Source organism: Sorex fumeus, unplaced genomic scaffold (assembly GCF_029834395.1).
Source record: "Sorex fumeus unplaced genomic scaffold, SorFum_2.1 ptg000079l, whole genome shotgun sequence".
Taxonomy (NCBI): Eukaryota; Metazoa; Chordata; class Mammalia; order Eulipotyphla; family Soricidae; genus Sorex; species Sorex fumeus.
In genome coordinates this window covers 7,667,129-7,693,765 of record NW_026606136.1, presented here as the reverse complement: position 1 = coordinate 7,693,765, position 26,637 = coordinate 7,667,129, and the positions used below count along the sequence as shown (strand labels likewise).

The 26,637-nt window shown below is 55.8% G+C and overlaps 1 protein-coding gene across 2 annotated transcripts in view; it reads right to left on the bottom strand.

The window, feature by feature from the left end:
• MAP4K3 (mitogen-activated protein kinase kinase kinase kinase 3) overlaps positions 1-26,637 on the bottom strand; it is a 135,426-nt gene that overhangs the window by 40,349 nt on the left and 68,440 nt on the right. The window contains exons 5-15 of one of the 2 annotated variants that reach the window (XM_056130572.1): positions 26,347-26,402; positions 25,733-25,780; positions 22,931-22,973; positions 20,927-20,999; positions 17,330-17,461; positions 17,181-17,243; positions 17,019-17,100; positions 16,816-16,926; positions 10,280-10,358; positions 9,309-9,367; positions 8,118-8,180 (exon numbers count right to left, since the gene is read on the bottom strand). In XM_056130572.1, the coding sequence (XP_055986547.1) occupies positions 8,118-8,180; positions 9,309-9,367; positions 10,280-10,358; positions 16,816-16,926; positions 17,019-17,100; positions 17,181-17,243; positions 17,330-17,461; positions 20,927-20,999; positions 22,931-22,973; positions 25,733-25,780; positions 26,347-26,402 (809 nt within the window). The remainder of the gene's footprint in view (positions 1-8,117; positions 8,181-9,308; positions 9,368-10,279; positions 10,359-16,815; positions 16,927-17,018; positions 17,101-17,180; positions 17,244-17,329; positions 17,462-20,926; positions 21,000-22,930; positions 22,974-25,732; positions 25,781-26,346; positions 26,403-26,637) is intronic. The other variant, XM_056130573.1, reaches the window with a different exon arrangement.

Sequence of the window (26,637 nt, the reverse complement as noted above, 5' to 3'; positions counted from 1 at the left end):
AACATAACCGTCACTCAATGCCACTCTTGCAAACCACAACACCCAAAAGGAGAGAGAGAACCAAAGGGAATGCCCTGCCACAGGGGTGGGGTGGGATGGAGGAGGGTGGGAGGGGTGCTGGGAGCACCGGAGGCGGAGAATGGGCCCTGGTGGAGGGAGGGGAACTCAATCATTGTAGAACTGAAGCCCAAGCACAAAAAGTCGTACGTCTCCAACTGTACCTCATGGTGTCTCACTAACAAAAAAAAAAAAAAGAAAGAAGTCCTCCCAGACGCTGCCTTGTCAGCCAAAGGGATCAAAAGACGCCACTTTTGTTTTGGGGTCACACCTGACTGCACAGCGTGGCTGGAGCCACAGCACAGCGAGCAGGGCATTTGCCTTGCACGCGGCCAACCCGGGTTCGATTCCTCTCCCTCTCGGAGAGCCCGGCAAGCTCCCGAGAGTATCCTGTCCGCACGGCGAAGCTGGCAAACTCCCTTATTCGATATGCCACAAAGAGTGACAACAAGTCTCACAACGGAGATGCCACTGGTGCCCGCTCCAATCAATCAATGAACAACGGGAGGGCAGTGCTCCAGTGCCACCCGGTTGTGCTCAGGGGTCACTCCTGGCAGGCTGGGGGCCACACGGAGTGCCAGGAGTTGAACAGGTCGGCTGCTGCAAGGCAAGTGCCTTACTGGCCGCACGACTGCTCTAGCCCCATCCACACACTTCCTTTGCTTTTTTGGGTAAAGCTTCAGAGATTTCAAATGAACAGAGCTGGCTTTTTTTTCTTTTTTCTTGCTTTTTGGGTCACACCCGGCGATGCTCAGGGGTTACTCCTGGCTCGTGCACTCAGGAATTGCTCCTGGCGGTGCTCAGGGGACCCATGGGGTGCTGGGAATCGAACCTGTGTCGGCCATGTTGGCTGCGTGCAAGGCAAACGCCTCACAGAGCTGGCATTTATTGCTCCTATTTTTATTTTTTTTGTTCCGTTGTTTGGGCCACACCCTGTGCTGCTCAGGACTTACTCCTGGCTGTGCTCAGGGATCACTGGTGGTATTACTCTATTTCCAGGGAGTTACCTGAAGAACAGCAACTTATTTATTTATTTTTGCTTTTTTTGGGGGGTCACACCCGGCAATGCGCAGGGGACCACATGGATGCTGGGAATCGAATCCGGGTTGGCCGCATGCAAGGCAAATGCCTTCCCCACCACACTACTGCTCCAGCCCCCAGAACAGCAATTTATTTTTAAAATTAGTTTCTTCTTTTAAAAAATTTAGTCGGAGTAAAACGACTAAGTTACTGCTGAGTGGGTCTCAGGCACGGATGTTTCAGGCGCCCTTCTCCCTGCGCGGCTGCGTCTAGGAGGCACTTGGGAGAACACAGGCCTCTCGGCACTGCGGCTACGGGGCTCCGCACACTCTCCTCCCGGCTGGCGCTGCCCCTCCCCGACCTGGCCCCCCACCCTCAACGGGCCCGTTGCCCGCTCGGCCCCAGTTCTCGGTTGTTCCCACGTCTCGGGTGTTCGTTCCTCCCCATCACGTGCCTCCATCTCCCGCACGTGAGAGGTCGTTCTGTCTGTCCCTCCCCTTACAAACGCCACTCGGCGTGACACTCGGCTGGTCCCAACAGGCAGCAGCAAACTTCCTGTTTATCTGTCCTTCTGGCCGAGCAGGATTCCACTGCGGACACGGACCGCAGCTTTAGCCACGCCTCTGTTCTCGGGCACATGGGTAGCGCCCAGTCTTGGGCTCCTCTGGACAGTGCTGCTAGGGACGCGGGTGCAAAGGTCTCTTCTCCATTTTGGTTCTGGGCCCCTGGAGTATCTTCCACACGGTGGGGCTGCTGGGTCAAAGGGAAGCTCAATTTATCGATTTTTTATTTTAGGAGTGCTCATCTCGTTTTCCAGAAAGGTCGGAGCAGCTGGCATTCCCACTGGCAGTGAGGAGAGTCCGTCTCCCTGCATCCGCCGGCACTGGCTCTTGTTCTTCCCGACAAGTGCCCGTCCCTGGGGTTAAGGTGGCGTCTCGCTGCTCGATTTGCAGCTCCCTGATGATTGGTGCTGCAGAGCCTTTTTTGATGTGCCCTTTTGTTGGACGACACTGGGTTGTCCTTGCTCCTCCTGCAGGGAGCGGAGGTTTATTGAGTCACGCCCACAAAGTGCCCCCGAGGCACGCCCACCTCCATCAAGCACTAATGAGCTTATACTGCTTTTCTTTACGTCGTCTGCACGGTTTATCTAGCAATGTCCTAATTGTACAGACACAGGAAGACAGATGATGCTACGCTTTGTAACATGGGAGTCAACTGACTCCAAAATAATACTTACTCCTGGGCATCCATCATCTTTACCCGACTCAAACCTCAGTTGCCCTTACTTCCTAACGCCTCCAAAGGAAGGGTCCCGATGAGCGGACTGGCCGGACCCAGGGCAAGCTGTGAACGACCCTGGCATCGAAAGGGGGTAAGCTAAGCGCCATAAGTACAATAAGTTAAGAGCGCGGTCAGGGGACAAACTGTCAGTTGCAAAAAGAAGCAACTGGATTAGGACCCTGCTGGGGTTAGGAAAGACTGCCCTGGCCTGAGGACTGTGGTCTGGGTTATACAGCGAGATGTCCACAGGAAGAGCCAAGCTTTACGCTTAACGTTTCTTCCTGTGTTCACACAAAAGGACTAGGAATATAGGGTCTAGGCGAGAACTAGCCGAGGACCAGGAGGATGGAACTAGGGTGAGGAACGATGATGACTGGGACTCCCACCACAAACACGACTACGACTGTGCAGTAACGGGCGAGATCAGACCGTGCTGGCCAGGAGAGAGAGAAACCGACCACCTACCAGCCTGGGGCCCTGCTTCTCCGTTCCCCGGTCCTTCGCCCGTCCATCGCCCTGGGCCAGCAGGGAATGGGCCTCTGCCACAAATGCCGAGTCCCACGTGAGGCCACACGCTTTTCTTTGAAACTCACACCTTTTGGGCAATTTGTATTTCTTCTCTGGGGAAGTTTCTCTTCGATCTCTTCTCCCCATTTCTGGAGTGGTTGGGTTTTTCCCTTGCAAAGTTCTCCCCATGCCTGGTGTATCTTCCGTATCAGCTCCTCATCGGAGGAGTGCTGCGTGAGGGCTTTCTCCCAGGCGCGGGCCGTCTCTGGACCCTGGTCCCCGTTTCCTCGAGGCGCAGGGCTGCTGAGTTTCGTGAGTCCATTTGTCTATCCTTGCTCCCGCGTGCCGGGTCGGGGGCGCTTCATCCTTGAAGACGCTGTCGCTCCCACGTCGTGGAGGGGCTGCCTCCGTTTTCCCCTGCGTACCTTCTAGATTCAGGTCTGCTCTCAAGGCCTTTAATCCGTTTTGATTTGACTGTTGTGCACAGCTTCAGGAGGAGGTCTGTGTCTCCTAGCTGGCAGCTGACCAGTTTTCCCAACACCCCTTGCTGAGGAGGCTCTCCTTGCTCCGTTCCCCACCCCCCCTTATCAAAGATTAACTGACCGTGTGCCTGAGGCCTAACTCAGGATATCCAACTCTACCCCACGGCTCTGCGGGTCTGTCTGTACTCCAATCCCACGCTGTTTCAACTGCGAACACTCTGTAGCTCAGCTTTCTGGCTTCCATCTTCTTTTTCCCCAGGGATCGTTTGAGCTATTCAGGGGGGTTCTTGTTCCATGTAAATGTGTGTGATCATTTGGGTTTGATCTATTCTTCGAGAAATGTTCTGGGAAACCCCATGCGGACTGCTCTGAGTCTGTACAATGCTTTGGGGCGTATTGCCGTTTTGTATTAATCCTCCCAATCCACAAGCAGGGGAGGTGTCTCCTTCCATTTCCTTGTCCCTCATTTAATTCTTGAAGTGGCATTCTGTAGTTCTCTTCATACGGGGCTTTCATCCCTTAAGTTAATTCTGAGGTATTTGACTTTCTGAGGCACAACTGTGAATGGGACTGTTCACTCTCTCTCTCTTCTCTTTCATTATCTGCATATAGGAAAGCTATGGACTTGAGCATATTAATCTTGCTGCCTGCTACTTTACTGCATAAACCTATTGTTTCTAGGTCTTTTGGGGGCAGTCTTTAGGATTTTCTAGATGAAGTATCACATCATCTGCAAATAATGAAAGCCTGTCTTCTTCTTTTCCTATCTGGATGATGTTGATATTTTCTTCTTGCCTAATTTTGTCATGGCAAGTATTCCCAGTATAGAATAGAATAGTACAGAACTGAACAGTAGAAGCAAACGTGGGCAAACTTATCTTGTGCCTGATCTTAGAGGGAAGGTTTTTAGACTTTCCCCACTGAGCACAATGTTTGCTGTGGGCTTATGATAAATGGCTTTGCCTATGCTGAGGAAAGTTCCTTCAATTCCCTTTTTGTTGCAAGTTTTTATCATGCACGAGTGCTGGATCTTGTCAGGTGCTTTCCCTACCTCCATTGAGACGATCCTAGGATTTTTCTTTTTTCGACAGGTGTATTATGTTAGCTGAATTCCTTAATGCTGGTCGACTTTGACCGTGAGTGTGGAAAGGTAGGACTACAGCTGAATCTCACGAAGACAATGTTTATGAGAAATAGCCTCGTTCCTGACGCCCCATTCGCTCTCAATGGAACGACCATCTCCGAATGCAACAGCTATGTGTACCTAGGTCGAGAGGTCAACATGACAAATGACCTGGCACCCGAGCTGCGCAGGAGGAAGAGAGCGGCTTGGAACGCCTTCAAGGCCTTTAAGAACATCGAAGAAATAGCTAAGAGGACGAAGAACCTCTGGCTCCGGGCACATCTCTTTGATTCCACTGTTCTTCCTGCATTAACATACGCCTCTGAGACCTGGGCCCTACGCAAACAAGATGAGAACGCCATTCAGGTCTCCCAAAGAAGAATAGAAAGAGCTATGCTTGGAGTATCACGTTTCACTCAAATGAGAGAAAGAATCCGGAGTTCTGACATCCGTCGATGATCAAGAATCAGGGACGCTGTCTCATTTGCCGAGGTGTCGAAAATCAGATGGGCTGGTCACGTAATGAGATTTAAAGATGACCGCTGGACTAGAGCTGTTACCGACTGGATTCCACGGGATGTCAAAAGACCGCGTGGCCGCCCACCTACCAGATGGTCAGACTTCTTCGTGAAGATCATGAACGATCGGTTTGAGGCCCTTCATGTTCCCGGAGCGAACAGATGCCATTGGGCCACACTAGCACGCGACAGGGACAAATGGAGACGTTACTGGCGCCCGCTCAAGCAAATCGATGACTAACGGGAAGTCAAGTGATCAAGTGAATTCCTTATACTGAACCATCCTTGCCACTTTGTGTCTCTTCACTGGAGCATTCAGTTCATCAGCATCGAGAGGCAGCTGTCGTGGAGTTCTGTGCCATCTTGATGCAGAAGTTTGGCACATTTGCTGGATTTGTCTCAAAGTAGTCTATCTTGTAGTGATGGTTTTGCGTGTATGAAGTTTCTGAGTTGCTTATCTGCAAGTTGTGTATCTCGTACAGCACAGCCTTAAAGAAACCCCCACGCTCATCTGCGGAGTCACGCACAATCCCCAAGAAGTGCAAACAAGTCAGAGTCTGTGCGTGGATAAATGGAGAGAGAAGCAGTGTGTGTTCACAGGGGATACCACACAGACGCCGGAAACAAGAGGAAACTTTTTCGTTTGAGTAACAAGGTGGGACAGCTTGAGTCGTGCTAACTGACACAAGTGCGGAAACAGGCCTCATCAGGTTTCACTTATACACGGACAGCAAAGAAAGGAAGTCACGAGTGAACGGGTTGGCCGCGCTTCAGTTGACAAGCGCTCGCCTCACACGCGCGGCCCAAAACTGCTTTTCCATGTGGCACCGGACAGCAGCAGCAGCAGCAAACGGAGGCCCAGAACCCCCAGAGGGGAGGGCCGAGCAGGGCTTGGCTGGCCAGTGGGGACAGAGGCCAGGCCGGAGGAGCCCCGCGTGGGACGGTGACGCTGCACCCGAAACTTCCGTGTCACAACGGTGCCTCAGTGAAGCGCATTTACATGCTCGATTGACCGACTGACTTTCAAATTATGCTTTGGGCCACACAAGCAGTGCTCAGAGGTCAGCTGGGCTTGGCCACACGCAAGGAACATGCCTTACCCTGGACTACTTCTCCGAACCTCAAACTCATTTTCAAAATGCACACAAAGAGTAAGTGTTGAGGACATGGAGAGGCCTGAAGCCTGCTGTGGAAATCTGACATTCCTGCGGAAGCCAACAGCCCCTGCACACACGCGACGGGCACCAGCACGCGCCCCACCAGCGGCACCGAGCAGGGGCGGAGAGGCAGCCCCAGGGACACGGGGCCAACACGCGCAGCCCCGCACGGCACAGGGTCCCCGAGCCCACCAGGAGGGACCCTGGAGCACGACCGCGAACGCTGAAGACTGATCCACGCGGAGACAGAAGGGCGGGCAGGCGGCATCCGGAGGGCGCACCACGAGGAGAGAAGGCTTGGGGAGAAGGGACGGCAGCGCCAGGGTGGGGCAGAGCCACAAGAAGGCCTATTTCACGGGGAGCAAGCGCCACCCGCAGGACGGAAGGTTCTAGAGATGGACGAGGGAAATGGCGGCACAACACTGGACACAGGGAATCCTGTCTCCCAGGTCTCGAGGAGGGTCCCTGTGCCCCTCCCAATCCAAGGGGGACCCTGTCCTCTCCCTGTCCCCTGACAACACGGTTGGTTTGTTCTTGTCCCACACTGGTCCACGTTGAGGGATGTTCCTGGCAGGGCTCAGGGAACTGCACGAGATGCCACGAGTCGCACCCGGGTCAGCTGCATGCCAGTCGAGGTCTGCCCACTGTCCTCTCTCCTGGCGCCCTGACTGTGGGGGTAGTTCCGGGGACAAAGCCAAGGTGACTATTCCAAGTTTCCAGGCAGGTGTCACCTCCTGTATGGCAAAAGCGCCGTGACCCCCGAAGCTCTCCGGGGCTTCTGATGGCGTCTTCCAGCCCCCCTGGAATCTCCACACATGTCTGGCGCTGAGGGACCTGTGCTGGGAGGCCCCTGCCCACTCCCTCCTCTGGGCCGAGGGCGCGGCCCTCTTGCCGCTGGCTTCTCGCTGCTTCTCCCCCAGCAAAGCCTCCCCAGAGCCTGGTCCTGCACGCTCTCCTCAGCCACGGGAGGCGACCCACGCACCTCACAGCTCCATCTCCTGCCTCCTGGATGCCTTCCGGCTTCCTCTGGTGAGTCCCACCCCCCCGTCCTGGAAGCGGGATCCTCTTCCTCATCTCCGCTCCTCCACAGGGCACAGGGAGCCTGCCCAGGACCCAAGAAGCCACACAAACGAGCCCCAGGGCTGCTCCGTTCTGAGGGGCCAGCTTCTCCCCATCAGCAGGCACACAGGGCAGAATTGCGGGAACCCCGCCACGACAGATTTGGTTGCATGGCTCAGAGTTCAGATGTGCAAAACTTCCCATTATCAAACAAAGTCTAAAATCTTTGAGGTGCTCCAGATGTCACAAGGTCCAGACCTAAGAGTTTAGTTAAAGCAACCGGAACTGAAGTAAATGTTATTGAGACAGAGCAGAAGCAAGAAAAAGAAAAATCCCCTGGGACGGGCAGACGAGGGAGCGAGTGAGCGAGCACGGAGCAGCGAGGCCCGCGGGGGCGGCCGGCCAGGGGAGACAGTCTCTCTGCTTAAACGTCAGTGAGGCTTTTCACGAACATTTGGGCTCAAGGAAACCGACAAGACACCAGGTTAACATTTTATCCGAGACAGAATTCGCTCTTAATCAGGGACAAACTATTTCCTAGTTATAAGCAATACACGGAGCAGGTTCACCTTCCTGCATGAGTGATTACGCACTTACACGGTTCGTAGTTAGCATGAAAGCAAGACGCGCGGTTAAAATCGGACATCTTCCAGGGAAAGGCCGTTTACTAACTTCCCCTATGAGTGTGAAACTCAACGCTTTCCATAAGAAGGAGAAACTTTTCTTATAACAATGCATTTGAGCAGATATATTTGTTCTATAAAAAACTTCTGCAACTCGGTGGCAGGAAGCGTGCTTAAAGGCAGAACCTTACAAATCAATGTAAAAACTGGACAAAATGTTTCATTAAAAAAAACTCAAATAATTAAGACTTAAACAATGCCGATAAAGAAAATGAGAAGTGGAGAAATACCAGATTAGATCTTGCAGTGTAGTATATTTCTTCTGAACTGTCCAGAAAAGCATCACTGCCGGGCTGTTCAGTGAGACCAAGAAACCACGTTATTGACACTTAGACCAGAAGCCAGGGTCCCACGGAACTCTCACAGGGGAAGTCTATGTCCTGCTAACAGGATTCTATTAAGGCAAAGACAGTCAAACCTTATTAAGGAGCTTCTGAAAAAGCAACACTGCAACAACTTTGATCTGTAAGGCAGTTACTACATTAGTACAGAACTAACATACATGCAAGGGCAACTTACAGACGAGAATAAACCCCAGCTGCCTTAACAAGGTGCAAACAGCCTCTGTCGACCTCTGACCTCTGACCTGCTGCGTCAGCCGAGCCTGTTCTCCACCTAACCCCAGGCTGAAACAGCATCATCATTGGAAGGGTTTTAAACAACCTTCCTCCACGCTGACTTAAATCAACTCCTGAGTTAGAGCCTAAAGGCTCCCTTTGTGGGCCTTAGTCAAGTGGATCGGAGAAAGCTCCCATTTCAATTCGTATTCATGAACAACTACTTTCTTCTCACTCTTAAATAGAAACGGGGGAAAAACCTGATCCAGTGCCCCGACAAAGTCATTTCATCAGGATTTAAATCTCATTTTTACGCTTTCATAGATTAAGCTCTTCAATAATTGCAAAGCATTTGCTTCTAAGGCTTCCTGTTATTCTCTCTCCTCCACAGGGCGCTCAGGAAACACTGGGAAGGTTCCGAGCCGACTGACCCGCAGGGACCCACCTGGTACCCGGAACCCACTCGCCCAGCTTCAGCTTCTGAGCCGGGAGTCTGACTTCTGAGGCAGAATACGCTCTAAAGCTCACAAGGTCAGAACACAGACTTTTTGCCCTTCTAGTTTAAATCTTGACACTTATGCTAATAGACATAAAAAGTCTCAAAAAGTGAAAAAAAAATAATTTGATACCATTAAAAACATTTAGTCGAAGAATGGCAAAACTAGTCTCCCCTAAATTTTTTTTTGAAAACGCTCAATTTCAGCAACACAGATTTATTTATTCTAATTTTGCAATTACTTACCTCCTCATTTCCCCAATGTTTCTGAAAATTTTAATAAGCTACTTTCTCAATCAGCACCAAAATATCAGAGACCAGGCGGAATATTTTGTTTTGGTGCTCTCATTTTAAGAAACAGTACTTACAAGTTCGTGATGTGGTTCTGTCTCCTTCCTTAAGGGTGGATCAAATTTTACTTGGCCGACTGAAAAAGGAAAATGGAACCTGACCTTTATGTTCTTCCTGATGTAAAACTCTCAACAATCACTCCATGGCAAAACACACTTTTGCCACTACCATAAATACTGAGCCCAAGTCAAAGATTTAAGTAAAGAATGTTTGCTGGAAATAAAGCGAAAGCACCCAAGTTTAAGTTTAATCACAGGCTAATAAAAGGGGGGGAAAAAACCAGCATCAGAATTATTAGTATTATCCCAGCTAGAACGGTTTTAACTCGTTACTTATTGTGACCCAGAACAATAAAATAGAGGCGATTCTTTATTTTTCTGTTGAGGGGCCACTGCCAGGGTCAGTCCTGGCAGAAGCTGGGGGCCCGTGGTGCTGCGGCTGGAACCCAGCCAACCCCCCCACCCCCCGCCAAGTGCTCTGGCCGCGTCCCCCGGCCCAGGGCTGCGGACGGGAAAACCAGCCCTCCTGGCAATGAGACTCTTCTACATCTGAGCAGCACTGCCTTGATTTTCTTTCCTGACGGTCTAAAAAAAATCCCAACTCTTCCCAAATAATAATAGTACAAACATACCTCCCTCTCCCAACCAAAAATAAAATTCTTTTGAAAAGTGAGATTCTTGGGGCCAGAGACAGTGCAGTGGGGAGGGCATCTGCCCGTCACAAGGTTGACGTGGGCTCCATTCCCGGAACCCAGACGGCCTCCACAGCCCGCCAGGAGTGACCTCTGAGCACAGAGCAAGGAGTCAGCCTGGGCACCACCAGGACTGGCCCAAAAGCAAAACGAAAGAGCAATTCTTCCTGTCTCCAACCACCTCTGAAGAGGGTAAGAAAGATCACTTGGATGAAAACCAAGCAGGACAGTTCCTGGAGCGCGGCCCCGAGCCTGCCCGTCCCTGGGAGGGAGGAGCGCACCTCCTTCTGCACTTACAGTTTATTTCCGAGCGTGTCTTTTCCTCTCTCACGTTCCTACTCGTCGAATGGATTCTATGCGGGACAGCAACAAGAGGCTGCAAAGAAACACATCAATGATGTGGCTTTTGATAATCAGGCAGGAAATTACTGATGTGGAAGAAAACACTTCCTGTTGCACAAACGGGAACGAAAGACAGAAACTGGCACGTGTATTTGCACGCGTGCATCGCACACAACGGCAGCACAAACCACGACGGCAAATCTATCTTCCTGGGGGGTGCGGGAGGTCTGGGCCATGCCAGCGCTGCGCTCAGGGCAACACGCAGGGCCAGGAGCCAAACCCAGGACTCACGCACACAGGACAAGTGCTCTGCCCTGATCGTCCTTGTTGAGCACTGTGTCCGGCCCCGTTGGGGCGCGGGCAGCCCTTCTCCGACCAGCAAGCACCAGGGAAGGGCACCCGGAGCGCTGAGAAGCCACCTATGACGCTGCCCACGCCTGTGGGGTCTCACACACACACACACACACACACACACACACACACACACTGGCCAGCTCAGATGGGCCCGGCCCCATCGGCCTCTGATGCAGGTGGCATGCATCTCGAGGGAGTAACTCTCTTGCTCTGTCTTTGTCTCTCCCTCCCTCTCTGTTTGTCTCTCTCACACACACATACACACATACACCACACACATCCTCACCTCCCCCCACACTCATACACACACAGACACAGTTCAATAGGTGACAGTGGTTACACCTGCGACAATTTCAATTGTAATTATTATTCTTACTAAAAGCGTTTTCATTCTCTCCACATAACGGTGCCCCACGATACCTTCCCAGGAGCAGAAACAACAGGTTCTCTCAAGTTCTTTCATTTGCGAGCAAGAGTCGCGTCTCAGGATTCTGGTTATGAAACCAAACTAAGTAACAGCACCTCAAAGGAATACCGGAAAACTCCGAGCCCGGAAGTAGGGGCTTCAGCGAGCAAGACTCAGAGATGGGCCCGGGAGATGAGACCCGCAGCCTGAAGACGAGCAAAGCCAACGTCTCCTCGCAGGAGCTGGCGAATGCAGCGGTTCTGGGGACGGCCAGGAAGGTGGCCCCGGCCGAGGGAGGCAAGACTCTGGGGGCGGAACACGCGAGCAGAGCGCGGCTAGGGGCTCAGGGCGCGCGAGCAAGCAGGCCGGAGTGGCCTCTCCCGCCCCCAGACACAGGCAGGCCAGCTTGGGAGAGGGCCCTGGGCCTGGAGGGCTGGAGAGGCCCCTCGGAGGGTCCCCGCAAAGGCAGGCGCTGACTGAGCGAGAAAGCAGGGGGCGCTGCCAGCAGGGCCCGTCGAGGCACGGCTCAGGGAGAGGGGCCCCAGCTCAGTCTGAGAGAGGCGTCGGGTCTGTCACCGGTGCCAGGAGAACAAGGGACACCACCCCGCCATCCAGCGCGACCCGCCCGGAGTCCAGAGGGCGGGAAACCCTCCCAGGCCCGGGCCTCGGCAGCAGTGAGACCACTACGAGGGCAGCTCAGTTGCAAGGCCAAGGGGGTCACAGCTGAGGCTGCACAGGGGCTCCGGCTCCTGGCCCGAGCGAGGGCGCAGCCCGGGCCTCACTCCTGAGCCGGGCGCCGTCCCCCTTCACACACAGGGTGCAGCCCGGGGCTCCGTCCTCCCCTGGTGCGGCCCAGTCCCCGGGCTGCCCAGACAGTCCCCGAGCAGAGGGGTGGTCAATGCCCATTCTACGGGGATCAGAGACTCACGACGGCGCAGCTCCCCAAACAGTCTTCCGTGTTGCCTTACACACCTCACGACGGAAATAAATCCAATCGCCTCCTTCTGACAAAAATTTCTATGTTGGGGCTGGAGCGATAGCACAGCGGTAGGGCGTTTGCCTTGCACGCAGCCAACATGGCCGACACAGGTTCGATTCCCAGCACCCCATGTGGTCCCCTGAGCACCGCCAGGAGCAATTCCTGAGTGCACGAGCCAGGAGTAACCCCTGAGCATCGCTGGGTGAGACCCAAAAAGCAAAAAAAAAAAAAAAAAATTCTATCTTTATGGCCTTTTCATGTTTATTTCTACTATTATAACTCAAAATAACCTCACGCACAAACCCCAGGTCAACGCTGTGTTCAACCGTCCTCCACAGGAAAGTAAGAGGCCCCTTGCAGTCGGGCTCAGGGGGCCTGAAAGGAAAATGCAGCCTACCGGACCCCCGTGTGCCAGCTGTGCCAAGGGGGACGCCAGCCCCCGGTCGTGTTGGTGGCCACAGTGGGCGCGAGCGGAAGATGCCCCCGGCAGCCTCTGGCGGAGACCCGGGATGGGCCTCACGGCCGACACACAAGGGCCTGAGGTCAGCAAGGCGAGCGCGGGGGGACCCTGGGGACAGCGAGCACGGGCCCAAGGACGCTGCGTGCTCAGGGAACTGCGTCCTCCTCTCTCCCCAGCTCACGGCTCCCCAGGCAGAGGCCAGACCAAGTGCGACTGGTCACCACCCGATGTTCCTGGGCAGGGCTGGCCCGGCACCCGAGGGCCCGTCTAAGACAGTGTCTGCAGCATCCCTGCGGGGGTCTCTGTCTCGGCTCCCTTGGGTGCAAAGCACCGCAGGAGACCCGGCCACTGAAGGAGCCCTGTCTCCTACGGCATCTTCCTTCCCGAGTCTCGGCATCATTCTGGGCTCTGTGCCCGGGAGCTCTGGCTGGGGGGCCGCGCCCAGCACCCGAGCTGTCTCAGACGCCCCCCGAAAATGGCAAGGAATCTGGGGAAATACGCGAAACCAAATCTTTACTGATATTGTCTTCATTAATTTAAAAAAAATGTAAGGGGACTAGTAGAGAGAATTAAAGCCCAAGTAAAATCTACCTAGAAGACCTCGTTTAGAAATTGCAATACATTGATTTTTTTTTAACAGCATAAGCATCATCTGTGCGAGCTGTTAAGTATGTGACAAGAAGCCATCGCTCGCCTCCTGAAGGGCGAAGGGGGCAGCACGGCGCGTGGAAGGCGAGCTGAGGCGCCGAGAGCCTTGGGCTGGTCTCGGTGCTGTGCCCGAGGCTCGCACGCTCGCCGGAATATCAAAGACGCTGAATCCAGACATCGAGGGATGGAGGCTGCTGTGACTCGAGTTTAAAGTCCCGGACGTGGGCTGGAGCAACAGCACAGCGGGGAGGGCGTTTGCCTTGCACGCGGCCGACCCGGGTTCGATTCCCAGCATCCCATAGGGTCCCCTGAGCACCGCCAGGGGTGATTCCTGAGTGCAGAGCCAGGGGGGACCCCTGAGCATCGCCAGGTGTGACCCCCCCGCCCCGGCAAAAAAAGCAAAAAAAAAAATTTAAAAAATAAAAAAAATGAAGTCCCGGATGTTCCGATCACTGTTTTCGTTTCTCTGCTTTGGCAAACCCTTGCCAGCAAGCGCCGGCTCCAGGCAAGAACGGGCTGTTCCTTCCCATCTTTCCTCCCATCTCTCCTCTGCTCTCCAGGAACGGCTCCAGGCTAGGGGCGGATTTTAAGTTCCCAGGGAGCGTAAACTCAAAATGGGATATTCAACATCTCCAATGCTGTCCAAAAGCCGCAGCTCGGCTTCCCTGTCACAGAGAAATCCATAAAGAAATAAAGGCCCCGCCTGGCCTTCTTACATCGAAGAGCGAGATGAGTGAAACAAGCAACGGGCAGGGCACCGTGGCTCACGCCCAGGCCCAGTCCCCACCGGGGTGTCGGGCGTGACCCCCTTCCTTCTCCTTTCTCGGGGTGCTGCCCTGGGAGGATTCTGGGGGTGGGGTGAGGCTCCTCTGCGGCTGTGCCCGGCCCCCGGGGTCCAGATCCCTGGGAGAGCTGCACGTCCACGCACCAGGACACGCGCAAGCGGGGAGTGGGCCCACGCCAATGCGCCTCCCTGCAGGCCCATCTCAGGACGCCACGACAGATGACTTGCGGAGTTCTGGACAGTCCAAGTACTGAAACAGCACCAAAGGGAAGTTTCGCAAGAGGCAGGCGTCCGCGCGCGCACAGCGGTCTCTGTGTATTGGCTCATTTTGTCCTTGGACGTGGGAGACCGCCTCACTCTTCACCGAGTGCCAGGTGCTCAGCTCGTCCCGTCCGAGCTCTGGAGGCAGGGCAGCTGGCCCACGAGAACAGATGCACTTCCTGGGTTCGACAGTCCCACTCGGAAAGTGCTAGGTCTGGCCCAGCAAACAGGTTAACGGTCAGGAAAAGAAAATCACACCAAGGAAAAACCATCCCTCGCCAGCAGAGAAACAGCGTGCCTCACGTCTCCCGAGAACACGAGGCTGCCGATCTCCCCAGGCTGAGGGGCCCGGGGCCTTCGGGATGGGGGTGGGCAGCCTCCCCGTCCTGCCAGAGGCCCAGCCGTGCAGAAGCCAAGCCCCCGAGGCCTTTCGGGTCTCCTGCCCGTGGACTCGATCTGCGTGGCCTGGCGATCCTCCCACTCCACAGCCAAATCTGACGGGGAAGCTGCCTAGACAGCACCGGCTCTGTGAGCCAGCACAAGCCCCCGCAGAGCCTGACGGCGGCCTCAGGACCCCCAGAGACAGCGACCATCGCAGACGGGCCCCTGTTGGTCTAAGACCTGGTGATTCCTTCTGCCTTTTGTTCCTCCATTCGGTAACAACATACGGCGCGATACGGTCAGACGGTTCTGCCCCTAGAAAGAACAAGTTGCTCCCAGGAGAGCTCCAGCTTCAGCACAAAGGCTGGGCACTGCAGCGCCCAAGAAACACCCGCCGAAGGACGGGCGCATGGAAAAGCACGAGCCAAACTCTCGCAGGCAAGAACGAAAGAAAAAATCTGCCACCACGAGTCCACTATGTGGTACTTCTAAGCAGAAAAAACGGGGCCGAGGGGGGGGGCTGCTGGCCGTGCATGTGGCCAACCCGGGTCCCACCTCCGGCACCTCACCTCGCCCGAGCACCGCAGGGAGTGATCCCTGAGGGCAGAGCCAACAGACACCCCGAGCATCACCGGGCGTGATGGCCAAACGAATTATACGGGAATGCAACAACACTGCTAAGCTTCCTACTGCAGTGCATGAGAGCACGGAAGGAGCAGGAAGAGGGCCGATCCTCTCGGACCCCGCGAGGGAGGAGCCACGGCCAAGGCTGAACCTGAACCGCGGCCGCCGTCCCATTCCAGGGCCAGCAGGGCACCCGGGATCATGGCCAGAGCGTCCGAGAAACGCTCCTGTGAGCCAAGTGCTATCTTACAACCTGCTCATCTTCTCAAGGCGGCGCGAAAAGCAGCCTCGGCCTCCAGCTGTAAGCCCAACCTCAGCATCCCGGCAACCAGAGCGGGACCTTCCTCCGTGCGTGGGAACGCGGCGGAAGGAAGACTCGTCTGGAGCTGGCCTATTCTTTCTTCCCTCTGAACACTTTGAAAAAGGACTTTGTAAGTTAATACTGATCACATGAAACTCGGAGACCGAGTTTTGCATATTTAGACTTACCCCCAGGACACAGAGCGATTACAACGAGCCCTGCTGCCGCGTGGATGGTTCAGGTTTAGGTCACTTCAGCTCATGATCCCTCCCAGGACCTCACACTCCCGAGCAGGCCAGACCGCCTGGATCCTGCCCTCAGACTGACTCCAGCACAGCCCAGTGCAATTCGCGTCCCGGTGCTCTGCGCTGGTGCCGTTCCACACCGTTACGGAGAGGGCAGCTTACTTCCTCCCAGCGCGGGGCCCGGCAGCTGGGGGGAAGAGTCTCCCTGCTGACCGCCAGCGCTAGCGTTCCTTCCAGTTCATCCGGTGCCAGCGACACTCGAGTACTTTTCCTAAGGCCGAGGCCAAGGACAGCCACCTCTGCTTCAGACCCAAGGACAGGCCTCTGCGTGTCACCTGACCTGGGCAGGTTCCGGGGCCACCAACGCTGGCTAAGCCTGGAACAGCCAACAGGCCCAGGAAGTGAAACTCCATTCATATCAGCACGCTGGGTCACTCTGCTCTCTGAACCACGCTGTCACTGGGAGCCAGACAGCGGATGGTTAAGGGTTAGGTCACCAGAGCATCACTCAGAACTGGGAAGGCAGCTCACAGCGGGGGAGGGTGCAGGCCCTGTGTGTGTGTTTGGGGTGGGGGGGTGGAGGAGGGCATCACCTGGTCCCCTAATGACCCCGGGGTGGCCCTGCGACACCAGGCCTGGGCACGTACAGCTGAGCTAAGAACTACGGGGCTGGCACCCCGGCTTCGACTTAACCCCTGAATTCATGAAGGACACGATCAGCCCCTTCTGGAGAAACACCGAATAGGAATTCTGAGCCCGTCCTAACGCTGGTCTTCCCACTCGTCCTCCTGCGTCTAGTGGACACTCCGTTCGGTGACTGCATCTAAGATGACCCCTCTGACAGAACCTGGGCCTGGGGCACGAACCACACGGGCCCCGAGCACTGCCCGATGAGCCCCGCCCTGTCACCAACAGGAACTAGTGCCGCGCCTCGCCATGAGGGAAGCCGGGGCCGTTCCCCCAGGGTGCCCCTCACACGGACCCAGGGGCGCGGACGCATCCCCAGAGGTCCCCGCGCTAGCACCGAGTTGGTAAGAACAGAAGGTACCTCAGGGTCGTCGTCATCGAAGTCGTGGAAGGTGGAATGATCCGGGTTATTGGCTTTGTCCAACAGTTCGATGGCCAGGGACCGCGTCAGGTGCTGGGTGACGAACGGGTGCTACGAAATGAGGGACAGAGCTCAGTCAGACGCCCGATGGAACGAGGCCCGCTTTAAGGAACAAGACACGGTTTCAGGGGACAGAGAAATACCTGGAGCAACTTCTCAGCATTGGGTCGTTTTTTGGGATTTTTGGTAAGTGCCATTTTCACAAAATGATGAAAATTGTTCGACCTGAGAAATGCAGAAAATCAGACGTTTAAAACGTTGACTCCTTTATGTTCGCGTCTGCGAAAGGAACAAGCGATACTCACCACTTCAGTTTGTCTTTGAGTTTGGGAGGCTGGAAGTTGCTCTTGGTCATCAGAAACAAGGCTCTGAAAATCAAGGGGGCAGGCGGCATCGTGAGGGGGACCCCCGCCCGCTGGGCCCCGCCCGCGCACCCTCGCGCCCGCGCGCTCACCTCATCGGGTGCAGGTCGAACATGGGCGGCTGCAGCTCGGCCAGCTCGATGGCGGTGATGCCCACCGCCCAGAGGTCGCAGAGCTGGTTGTACCCCCCCTTCCTCTCCACGGCCGCGACTTCGGGGGCCATCCTGAGGGGCAGTCAGAAAAGAACCCCGTCACCCTTGCCGCCCCGAGTCGCAGGGGGACGCAGATGCACGGTGGCTGGCTCGCGGCGGGCGCCCCTCCCGGGCCCCCGGCTTGAGCTCTGCCCGTGCCCGTGCCCAGGGCCTGAGCGTCCAGCAGAGCAGCGCGCACCGAGCGTGCGTCCACGGCCCAAGTTTACTGGGGCACCGTCACCTTCACGTCTCGCGGACGATCTTCACTGACGCCGTCAATTATCATGAGCAGTGGAGGCGTTATTGGAACAAGAACCTGCCTTTCAAGAATGTGTCCATTTCACGGGAAAGAACAAACTCAGCCATCACTTTAGAGTTCTTTTCCAAATAACTAGTCATGTCTGACAGACCCAACCTACTCATTCCCAAATCTAAAAATTTCAAACTGATAATTCTGAATACTGAGAGATACAGCTGACTCTTCCGCTTGGGGGCGCCCCCACCCCCACCCCAGGCATGCCCCGAGATGCTCGTGCCACCAACGAGAGTTTGGGCCCCGCAGTTCTTAGCAATGCGGGGGGGGGGTCTGCGGTGCCCCCATAAACTGAGCGACCAAGACTCGACCCCGACAGAGCCAAAGAGCGACTCTACTAGTGAAGCTCAAGACATGCATCTGTCTTGATTCCAGGAAGGCGAAAGAAAACCCCCTCCGACTTCCACACGCAAGGCCTCGTCCCTCATCACAGAGCAGCAAGCGGAGTATTCAGGCACCCGTCGGGATGGCACCCAGAAGCTGTGGCAGGGTGGCCTGGAGGGCCGGCGGGGGCACCCAGCTGACCGCAGGGTCCCTGCTGTCTAAGAGCCAGTGAGAGTCCACCTGGCGCCTTCCTGCTGCGACCACAGCCAGCTGAGTTCTCCATGCTGCTTTAATCCGGTCACACTGCCCTCAGAAACGATCACTCAAGTATCACGGGGACAGACGCATGCTCGAGGCAGAAAGAGGAAGGCGCACGACAGCCAGGCCCAGTTCCCAAGCAAGGCAAGTGCAACGCCAGGGGGCCGGGAGGCCAAGGCTGGGAGGGAGGCCAGAGAGCGCGGCCGGGGTGCCGGAGCCGGGCGGGGCAGAGCCTGCCACGGGGAGCAGGACCTGACGGGCTGACGGGCACCTCCCTCTCCTCCTGGCTGGACGGTGCGTCCCCAGCTCACACCCGATGTCACACAACAGCACCACGTCCCTGGGCCATACCAGACAAGGCCACGGTCACCTCTCAGTAGGCCGGGCTGGACATGTCCGCGCTGAGTGTGCCCCCGCCTGCTCGCCCCGGAACTGCGCAGATGGCCACACGCTGGGTCACGAGGGCACCGGCAGGCCAGCTTGCTCTCGCCCGCGAGGTGCTTCCTCGCCCGAGCACTCTGGCCCAGAGCTCTGTCGGCGGGCACCAGTGCGCCCGCGAGAGGCGTCCCAGGACTCGGCCTGGCCAACCATCTCACCCGGGGAGCAGCACGGGCTTCCCTCTCTGCTGCAGGGGCAGAGACCCAGTTCCCGCAAGACCCCAAGATCAATGAACCCCCCAGGGATTCCCTCAGGGGGAGGAGCAGGGCAGTCGAGAAGCCAGGCAGCTGTCCCACCAGCCCCAGGGGACACGCAGAGAAGGTGAGCGGCCCTGCCACCCATCTGACCTAGAAGGGCCTCCCACGCGTGCGCAGGAAAAGGAAAGCAAGAACTCAAAAATGGTCTCGGGTCATGAATCTGAAAAGGCGCCAGAGAACCGCTACGTGGTTGAATACATGCTCCGACACGTGCACAGGTGAGGAGGCCCCGGGCTCAATCCCCACGATGCAAGAGAGACAAACCAAAACCCAAACCACAAAGCCCCACAGATGCACATCACACAGGGCCGGACTGACACTGGCACCCGCGAGAATCGAACCGACCCAGCAAGCAGAAGCCCAGCCCGATCCCCTCCTCCTCCCGCACCAGCAGCTGTTCCCGCAGAGGGAGAGACTGTGCGGGGGTCAGCTGCGAGGCCTAGGGACCCAGGGAGGAGGCTCGGGGTCCCCGAGGGAGGCCACCCAGCCACTGGGCACGAGTCACAAGCTGAACAAAGACGTTTCCTAAGTAAGAATTAAGAAAATTGGCGGCTTGTTTTATCTCCAGGATCCCAGGAGTCAGCTACTGAATGAAGAAGAGAGGACGCGGGCCAGAACCGAGAGGTCGACCCGACGAGGGCCGGAAGCAGAGGGCTGTGGGGGAGCAGAGGACTCCCGGGCACGGCCTTCTCGGGGTCCCGCACAGCACCGCAGCCCACGGCGGCAGCGGAGCAAAGACGCAGCCCCTCCACAGCACCGACCGTCAGGCGAACGTCAGGCTGCTCAGACAGAACGTCCAGAACGCTCTCCCCACACTTCCCGGGAAGGCGCCCCAACGCGCACAGAGCGAAGCAGGAACCAGACGGACACCAGGAAATGAACTCCCAGGCGAAAGATGGAAACTCCTCAGGGCAAGCCGAGGCTAAAGGCAAGGAAAGAACTCAAACTATTCACAGGGGGGAAGGGCCCTTCGGAGCACGATCACGATCAAGACCATCCTGTTGTTCGTCAACTGCCTCAAGCAGGCCCCAGTGACGGCTCCTTCGTCCCAGCCCCGGGATTTTTTAAAAAGTGCCATACTCAAGGCCCTTTCAGGCTTAGGAGACTGAGACCCATCATTGCTACTGGCATTTGACAAACCGAACAAGTCTCGGGACTGACGGATAACCCGCCAGGCTTGCCGGTGTGGGGAATTCTGCAGAGGCAGCCGAGGAACTGCGAGGCCTCGGGGATGGGAATCCCGAAGGGAATGAAAAATCTAACAAAGCCGTGACTGAAACACGTCCACGCACGCAGGAAAAGGCTCTCACGGCCAGGGCCCTGCAGGGTCAGGGTCTGGAGCGAGCCCAGCCCGGCGAGCGGGTCTGTAGATGCCTGGGGCTGGCGTGGAGGCGGAGAAGGGCTGCAGACGCTGGACCTGACCAGGTCAGGACGGGCACAGGCACACGCGCTCCACCCATTTCTCTGGGGACACTGGGAGGAGGGCGGCTTTCCGGAGGGGCACAGAGCACGGAGCGGCAGCCAGGAGCAGCGCACAGCGTTGCCGGGGAGGGGCCAGGCCGCGGAAGGCTCCTGATGCCAAGAACCTGCATTTCGTCAAGAAACTGGAAGCCAAGGAGCACCGGAAGGCGCGGTCAGAGTCAACAGCGACCAGAGAAGGGGGGAAGACCAGGCAGAAGTACGTCCTCTCACTGAGCTCGCTCCCCAGCAGTGTGTTTGCGGGAGCAGGGTCGGGACCAAAGTCCCCGGACTAGTGAGCGCTCACGGGACACTCACTGGCGCTGTGACTGCTCCCTCGGCACGAGCAGACACGTCGTCAGCCCTCAAACCTCTAAAGCCGGGGTCCGTCAACTCTATAAACTCGGCAGCAACAGAGCCCAGAGCGCGATTATCGGTGAAAATAGTTACCAATACGGCGTGCCGATGAAGGACTTCCGCTTGGCGATCGTGGCTGTGATCTGGGCTGACACCCCGAAGTCCGCTAGGAAAAACAAGAGACACTCAGGAAGGCGAAGGCAGCTTGAGAAGAACTTAAAAAAAAATTTTTTTTAAATGAAACACTGTGAGATCCAGATCCAGACTTACACACTTTCGTGACTGCGTTTCAGTCACGCAATGTTCCAGCACCCATCCGTCCCCCAGGGCCCATTCTCCACCACCAACGTCCCCAGTATCCCTCCCGCCACCCCCACCCCACCTCTGTGGCGGGCACATTCCCTTTCACTCTCTCTCCTTTTGGGTGTTCGGGTTTGCAATGCACGCAGCGAAGGGCCATCATGTTCGGTCCGGAGCCTACTTTCAGCATGCATCTCCCACCCCGAGCGAGCCCCCCAAGCAGCCTTTGCTTGGAGGTCGAGAAGGAACTTTTCGTAGTGATTTCCAGTGAACTAATTTCCCGGACGGTGTCGCAGTGTCTGTGAGCACCGTAGTGGTGACGGGCGAGCACTGAACACAGCAGCGTCTGCCAGCACACGGTCCCGATGGGGCTCTCCACCAAACGGCAGAGCCAGGCTCAGGGGTCTGGCGCGGGAGGCCAGGGCAGTGAGGGGCGCGGCCGCCGGGCCGGCCTCCTGGGGGAACCTCTCTGGGCGGCCCCCCTCCCCCTGACCCAAGGGCTGAACGCGCGCCCCAACTTCTCTCTGCCCGTGACCATGAGAAAATTCATTTTTATCGAGACTCTGTGCTCTTATCCGTGTATCAGGCATCTTCCCCCCGTCGCTGGGAGAGTCAGGGGTCAGGCCGGCCCCGGCCAGGGCGGCACAGCGTCACGCTGCCACCTGCCCCGGGTGGCCCTGCACTGAGCCGCCCTCTGGCGCCCTCAAGCTGACAGTGGCGCCTGCACGTCCATCAAGCCTCCGTGTCTCCCGGGAAGACACGCAGGACAGGACCCAGCGGAGGGAACTGGTCTCCGGCCCAGCGAGACGGCTGCTGCCCCCCTCGTAGAGAAGGCTCTAGAAAATGCCATGTTCACTCCCAGGCACAGACTTTCAATCTGATTAAGACCCCATTGTGGCCATCTCTGAAAGGGTTGTATGTCACAGTTTTACAAGGCAAACATGCTTTCAATTCTGAATTACCTTTCAGTAATATCACACTTATAAGGCAAATGTGTTCTTGATTTTGAATCATCTCTTAGCAATATCAAGCTTAAAATAACCATTTCATAGTATTTATCAAATGTTCTGCTTCCCAAGTAAAACTCTCTTGTACAAGTTTCTTCAGTTTAGGAAGACTGTCTCAAAACTTTCAAACAAGTGTGCTATTTAGGCTCTGAACTCTATTCCAGCCACACTTGGCACCCAGAGGTGAGCCTGCTGCTTTGGGTCTTGCTTTCTGCAAGGCTGGGGACTGAACCCAGGGCATCAGCCGGTGTCGAGGCACAGGGCACTAGGCCTTGCTCACACCGAGGCTGTCGTGCTAGCCTCTGTCCCAGTATTGATCTGGTGGGGGGGCGGGGGGGGGGCAATGGTGCTTGGCACACTCTGGCTAAGCTCAGGGCTCACTCCTGGCTCTGTGCTCACTTCTGGTGACATTTTAATTTAAACAAAAAACCATTTTTGGGGGTAGCACTGAGAACTGAAGCCAAGGGCTGGTTTGGGGGCTTTTGTTTGACCTCAGTTTTCAGTAACAAGGTAATGCCATAAAGGTTTGTCATTAGAAAGTCCATTCCTGGGGTGAAGGTAAGAGAATCCCCGGGGGTGGGGTCTCCCTGGGTCCTCAACACCACGTGGCCCTCGGGAGGGACAGGCTGGCCCCGTGGACGGGAGAGGAGGGCCGGGAACTACGGAGACAGGCTGGGGCAGGAGCCCCCAGAGCTGTGGGGCGCCCGGAGTTGGCCTGCACAGGGAAACAGAGACCCCAACTGAATCAGAGAAGACATGTGAGCAAGTGACAAGGTTTTGGTTTACTTACCCAACTTCACATGACCATTGTCCGTTAATAGAATGTTAGCGCCCTTCAAAGGAGAATATTTTGGTTAAAGCAGGAAACATTTTATCAAACAGCACATAAGACAACTAACGATGTGGATTAAAACAATCACGACCGGCGGCCTTAGCAACAGGATCTAAAGTAGCCCAACCGGAACACTGAGTCACGAGGCTCAGAGGACAGTCTGTCCTTTCTGGGCACTGCGACTGCGTCCCGAGCCCGCTGCCGCCAGCACGACACGAGCTTCACCCCGCGTCAACCCCGCCACGAGCAGCGCTGCGCTTCCTCCTGGTGCTCCTCAAACTGACCGCCGTTCCACACGCCCCAACTAGCAGGCAGAACTGCGGGCTGGGCCACGGGGCTGGAGGTTACTTGCACATGGCCACTCAGCTTTGAGGACAGACACCACCACCAGGCCCCGTCCCTGGGGACTGAGGAACTTTTCGGTCACTTCTCCTCTTACCCACGCAGAGGCGATGAAGACTTTTGTCTTCACCCAACTCGCATCTTTGGAGGAGACAGAAACACGGCCCTCCCAGGGAAACAAAGAGCGCGAGAACTGGTCTTCGCAGGAAGCACGCCAGCCGAGGGGGCTGGGGGGCAGGACAGAGGGGGACAGCGGACGGTGGAGGGAAGTGCTCAACCAGGAAGGGGGTCCGAGAGGGGGCAAAGTGTTGTGCGTGAAACTACCAGCAACGGCGCTGGACACCACAGTGCAAAAAGGTGTGTATCAATATATATTTGAATATAATAAAAATCTATTTTAAAAATGTATCTATTTTTAGAAGTGCCTCACGGCACCGGGTGACAGTACAGCAAGGAGGGCGTTGCCTTTCACGCAGGCAACTTGGTTCGATCCCCAGCATCCCACAGGGTCCCCCAAGTGTTGTCAGGAGTGATTTGAGCGCAGAGCCAGGACTAAGCCCTGAGCACCGCCGGGTGTGACCCCTAAATGCCACACACACAAAAAGCACCTCGCAGAAGCAGACTGGTGGGCGAGGGGCAGGCCAACGGGTGGGCGCTCTGGTGGAGGGACGGCGGCACTGGGGGAGCGCGCTGAGTCACTGTCACCAGGAACCTGATAGTGACTCCCATAATTTCATGGGGACTAAAAAGAACGCTGAAAGTCTCCCAAAGGTACGGCAGGCACTCTCCCCCATTCTGTGCGACCCTGAAACGAGCAAGTTATGGGTCTCTGATGTGGAGTCAGAGGCCCGGGGAAGGGCGGGGAGCCCCGGGAAGCCCCTCCGGGCCGCAGGGAGGGAAACGACAGAAGACTGTGATCCCAGGTCTCGGCCGAGGGGGCCCAGGGGCCCTGACTCACAGCCCGGGGCGTGCTGCCTGGCTCCTGCGCAGTTCCTCTTCCTGAATCACAGTTTTTGGCGTCACTGGCACCTACGACTTCTCTTTCTCTTCCTCTGTCCCTCCTTCCCTTTCCTTTCTGCTGCCCTTTCTCGTTCCTCGAGAGACTAGTCTGATGCTGGACAGACTTTGGGGTTAGATAGTCACTAGTCCCAGCTCTCAGAGTTCACAGCCAAGTGGGGGAAAGAAAATCTAAAAATGAACACACAACACACACGCGCGCGCACGCGCGCACACACACACACACACACACGAATGAAGCAGCAAATGACGCCGGGGGGCAGGTAAGAGCTGTGCCGACAGGTAGGCAGGGCAGAGGGGTGTGAGAGGAGCGTGTGAGAGGGGGCAGAGCCTCGGCCCCCCCGGGAGAGAACATTCCAGCAAGCCCAGAATGCGCCGACATGCCCCAGAGCAGCAGCGTGCGTGTGGCCAGAAAAGAACGAGGAGAGGGAGAGACCGGCCAGGGAGAAGCGGGCCGGACCAGGCACGGCCGAGCAGATGAGTGGCGGGTCCCAGAACTCACACAGGGCCGGAAACGGTCACGGGGAGGAGCAGCCCAGCAAGCAGGCCCGTCTGACGCCCACACCAAGCCCGACAGAGGAGGGTCCTTCTCTCGGGCAGGAAGGTCCAGCCTCAGAGTCTGGGCCAAGGCCCCTCCAGCTGCTCTGTCTGTCCAGACCCTTCTCTGGGGCGCGTGTCCTCAGGGGACTGCCACCCCCACCCCAAGCTCTGGGTGCCCTTGTGAGCGCTGCGCTCAGGGGAGATGAGGGACCGGCCAGGGCAGGACCCGCCTGCGAGCACAGGACAGGGAGTCTCTGCTGGAGGAAGTCCCAGCCAGGCCAGCAGGAAGGAAGCTCCGTGACGGGACGAGAAACAGGAGGACAGAAACAGTCACGCAGGCGCGGGCCACACCACGCCCGGGTCTGCGGCGAGGCCGGAGCCTGTGTCCGCTCTCCCACGCACGCGTACTGTCCGGCACGCAAGCCCCAGAAGGGTCGCTTGACCCAGCCTGCACTTAATCTGCGTCTTACAAATCCATAACCACAAATCCAAAGTGAGTTACTGAACAGTAACGCACAACTGAACAGTTTTGCTGGGGCCACACCCGGGGTGCCGAGAGGCTACTCTCGGGGAGCGTGAGGCACAGGGACAGGCCTGGGCCCCCCACATGCAAGCTCACCCGCAGCCCACGAACCATCTCTGCTACACCTCAGAGGATGAGTTTTAGGGCCTGTCAGTTTCACTTCAATGTAGCCAATATTTAAAAATTAATAAAAGCCTTAAGAGTATCACTCAATTTTATTATAGTAACAGGTTTCAGATAATAAACTCATCAAATATAGTAAGATAATTTTTCTTGACCGTTTGATAATGTGTTTAAAATGAGGAGAGGACCAATATGATGAAACAGATGATTTGTACCTTTATGTCTCTGTGCATTTTTCCTTTACTGTGAAGATAGTATAACCCCTGGAAGTTAAAAAAAAAAAAGAAAAAGAAATTTTACGAGAAAGCACATTTTGAAACTTCAGGAACAGCTATGCTCTGTTTTTATTCATTACAGCAAATCTGACAGGAAACATCTGACTAAAATAACCAAAAGAAATCATCTTTAAAAATCTATGGTTCCAATTAAAAAAATGGCAAATTCACCTAGGAGCACTATATTTACCAAGAGAAAGAATTTCCACCAATTTCTGCAGCTAGTTTTGAATTTAAAAAAAAGTCCAGTTTGTGTCAGTGAGTTTCCATTTCCACAATCCTGCCTATTATTTTTCAAGCACTTCTGTGACATGAAGAGCAGATAAGAATAAGAAGAAAATGTATACACAGTAAATCCACAGTGCCTAGTTTTTAGAAGGTCATCCAGCACTGAGGTTCTAAGGCGTTAATGTGCAAACATAAACTGACTTAAATTAAAAGGGAATAAGACCCAAGAATTTATCAAGCTAGAATACGGAATCCGCGCTGAACAGCAATGCACAACGGGCACTTAGCCTCACAAAACGCGTGATTTTTCCTAGCAGTGGACTCACCTGTAGTGTCTCCCTGCTGACGTAGGCGATCTGCATCTCTGACAGAGGGCCCGTGACTGCAAGAGAAGGGAAGAACCGCAAAACTCAGTCCAAGCATTTCTTGTAAATGTCACACATTCCACAGGGTAACAGACTTGATCTACCCAAACGATTCCTCTGTACTTTAAGCCCCGTGGGAGCAAAAGTCCCGTTTTTCACATCTCGTGTCTCCCGAAGCATGGAAAGGCTGTTCAGTGTCAGCCCTGAAACGCTGATGCAGGCGAAGAGGTCTGGCTCTCTGGCGGAGGGGAG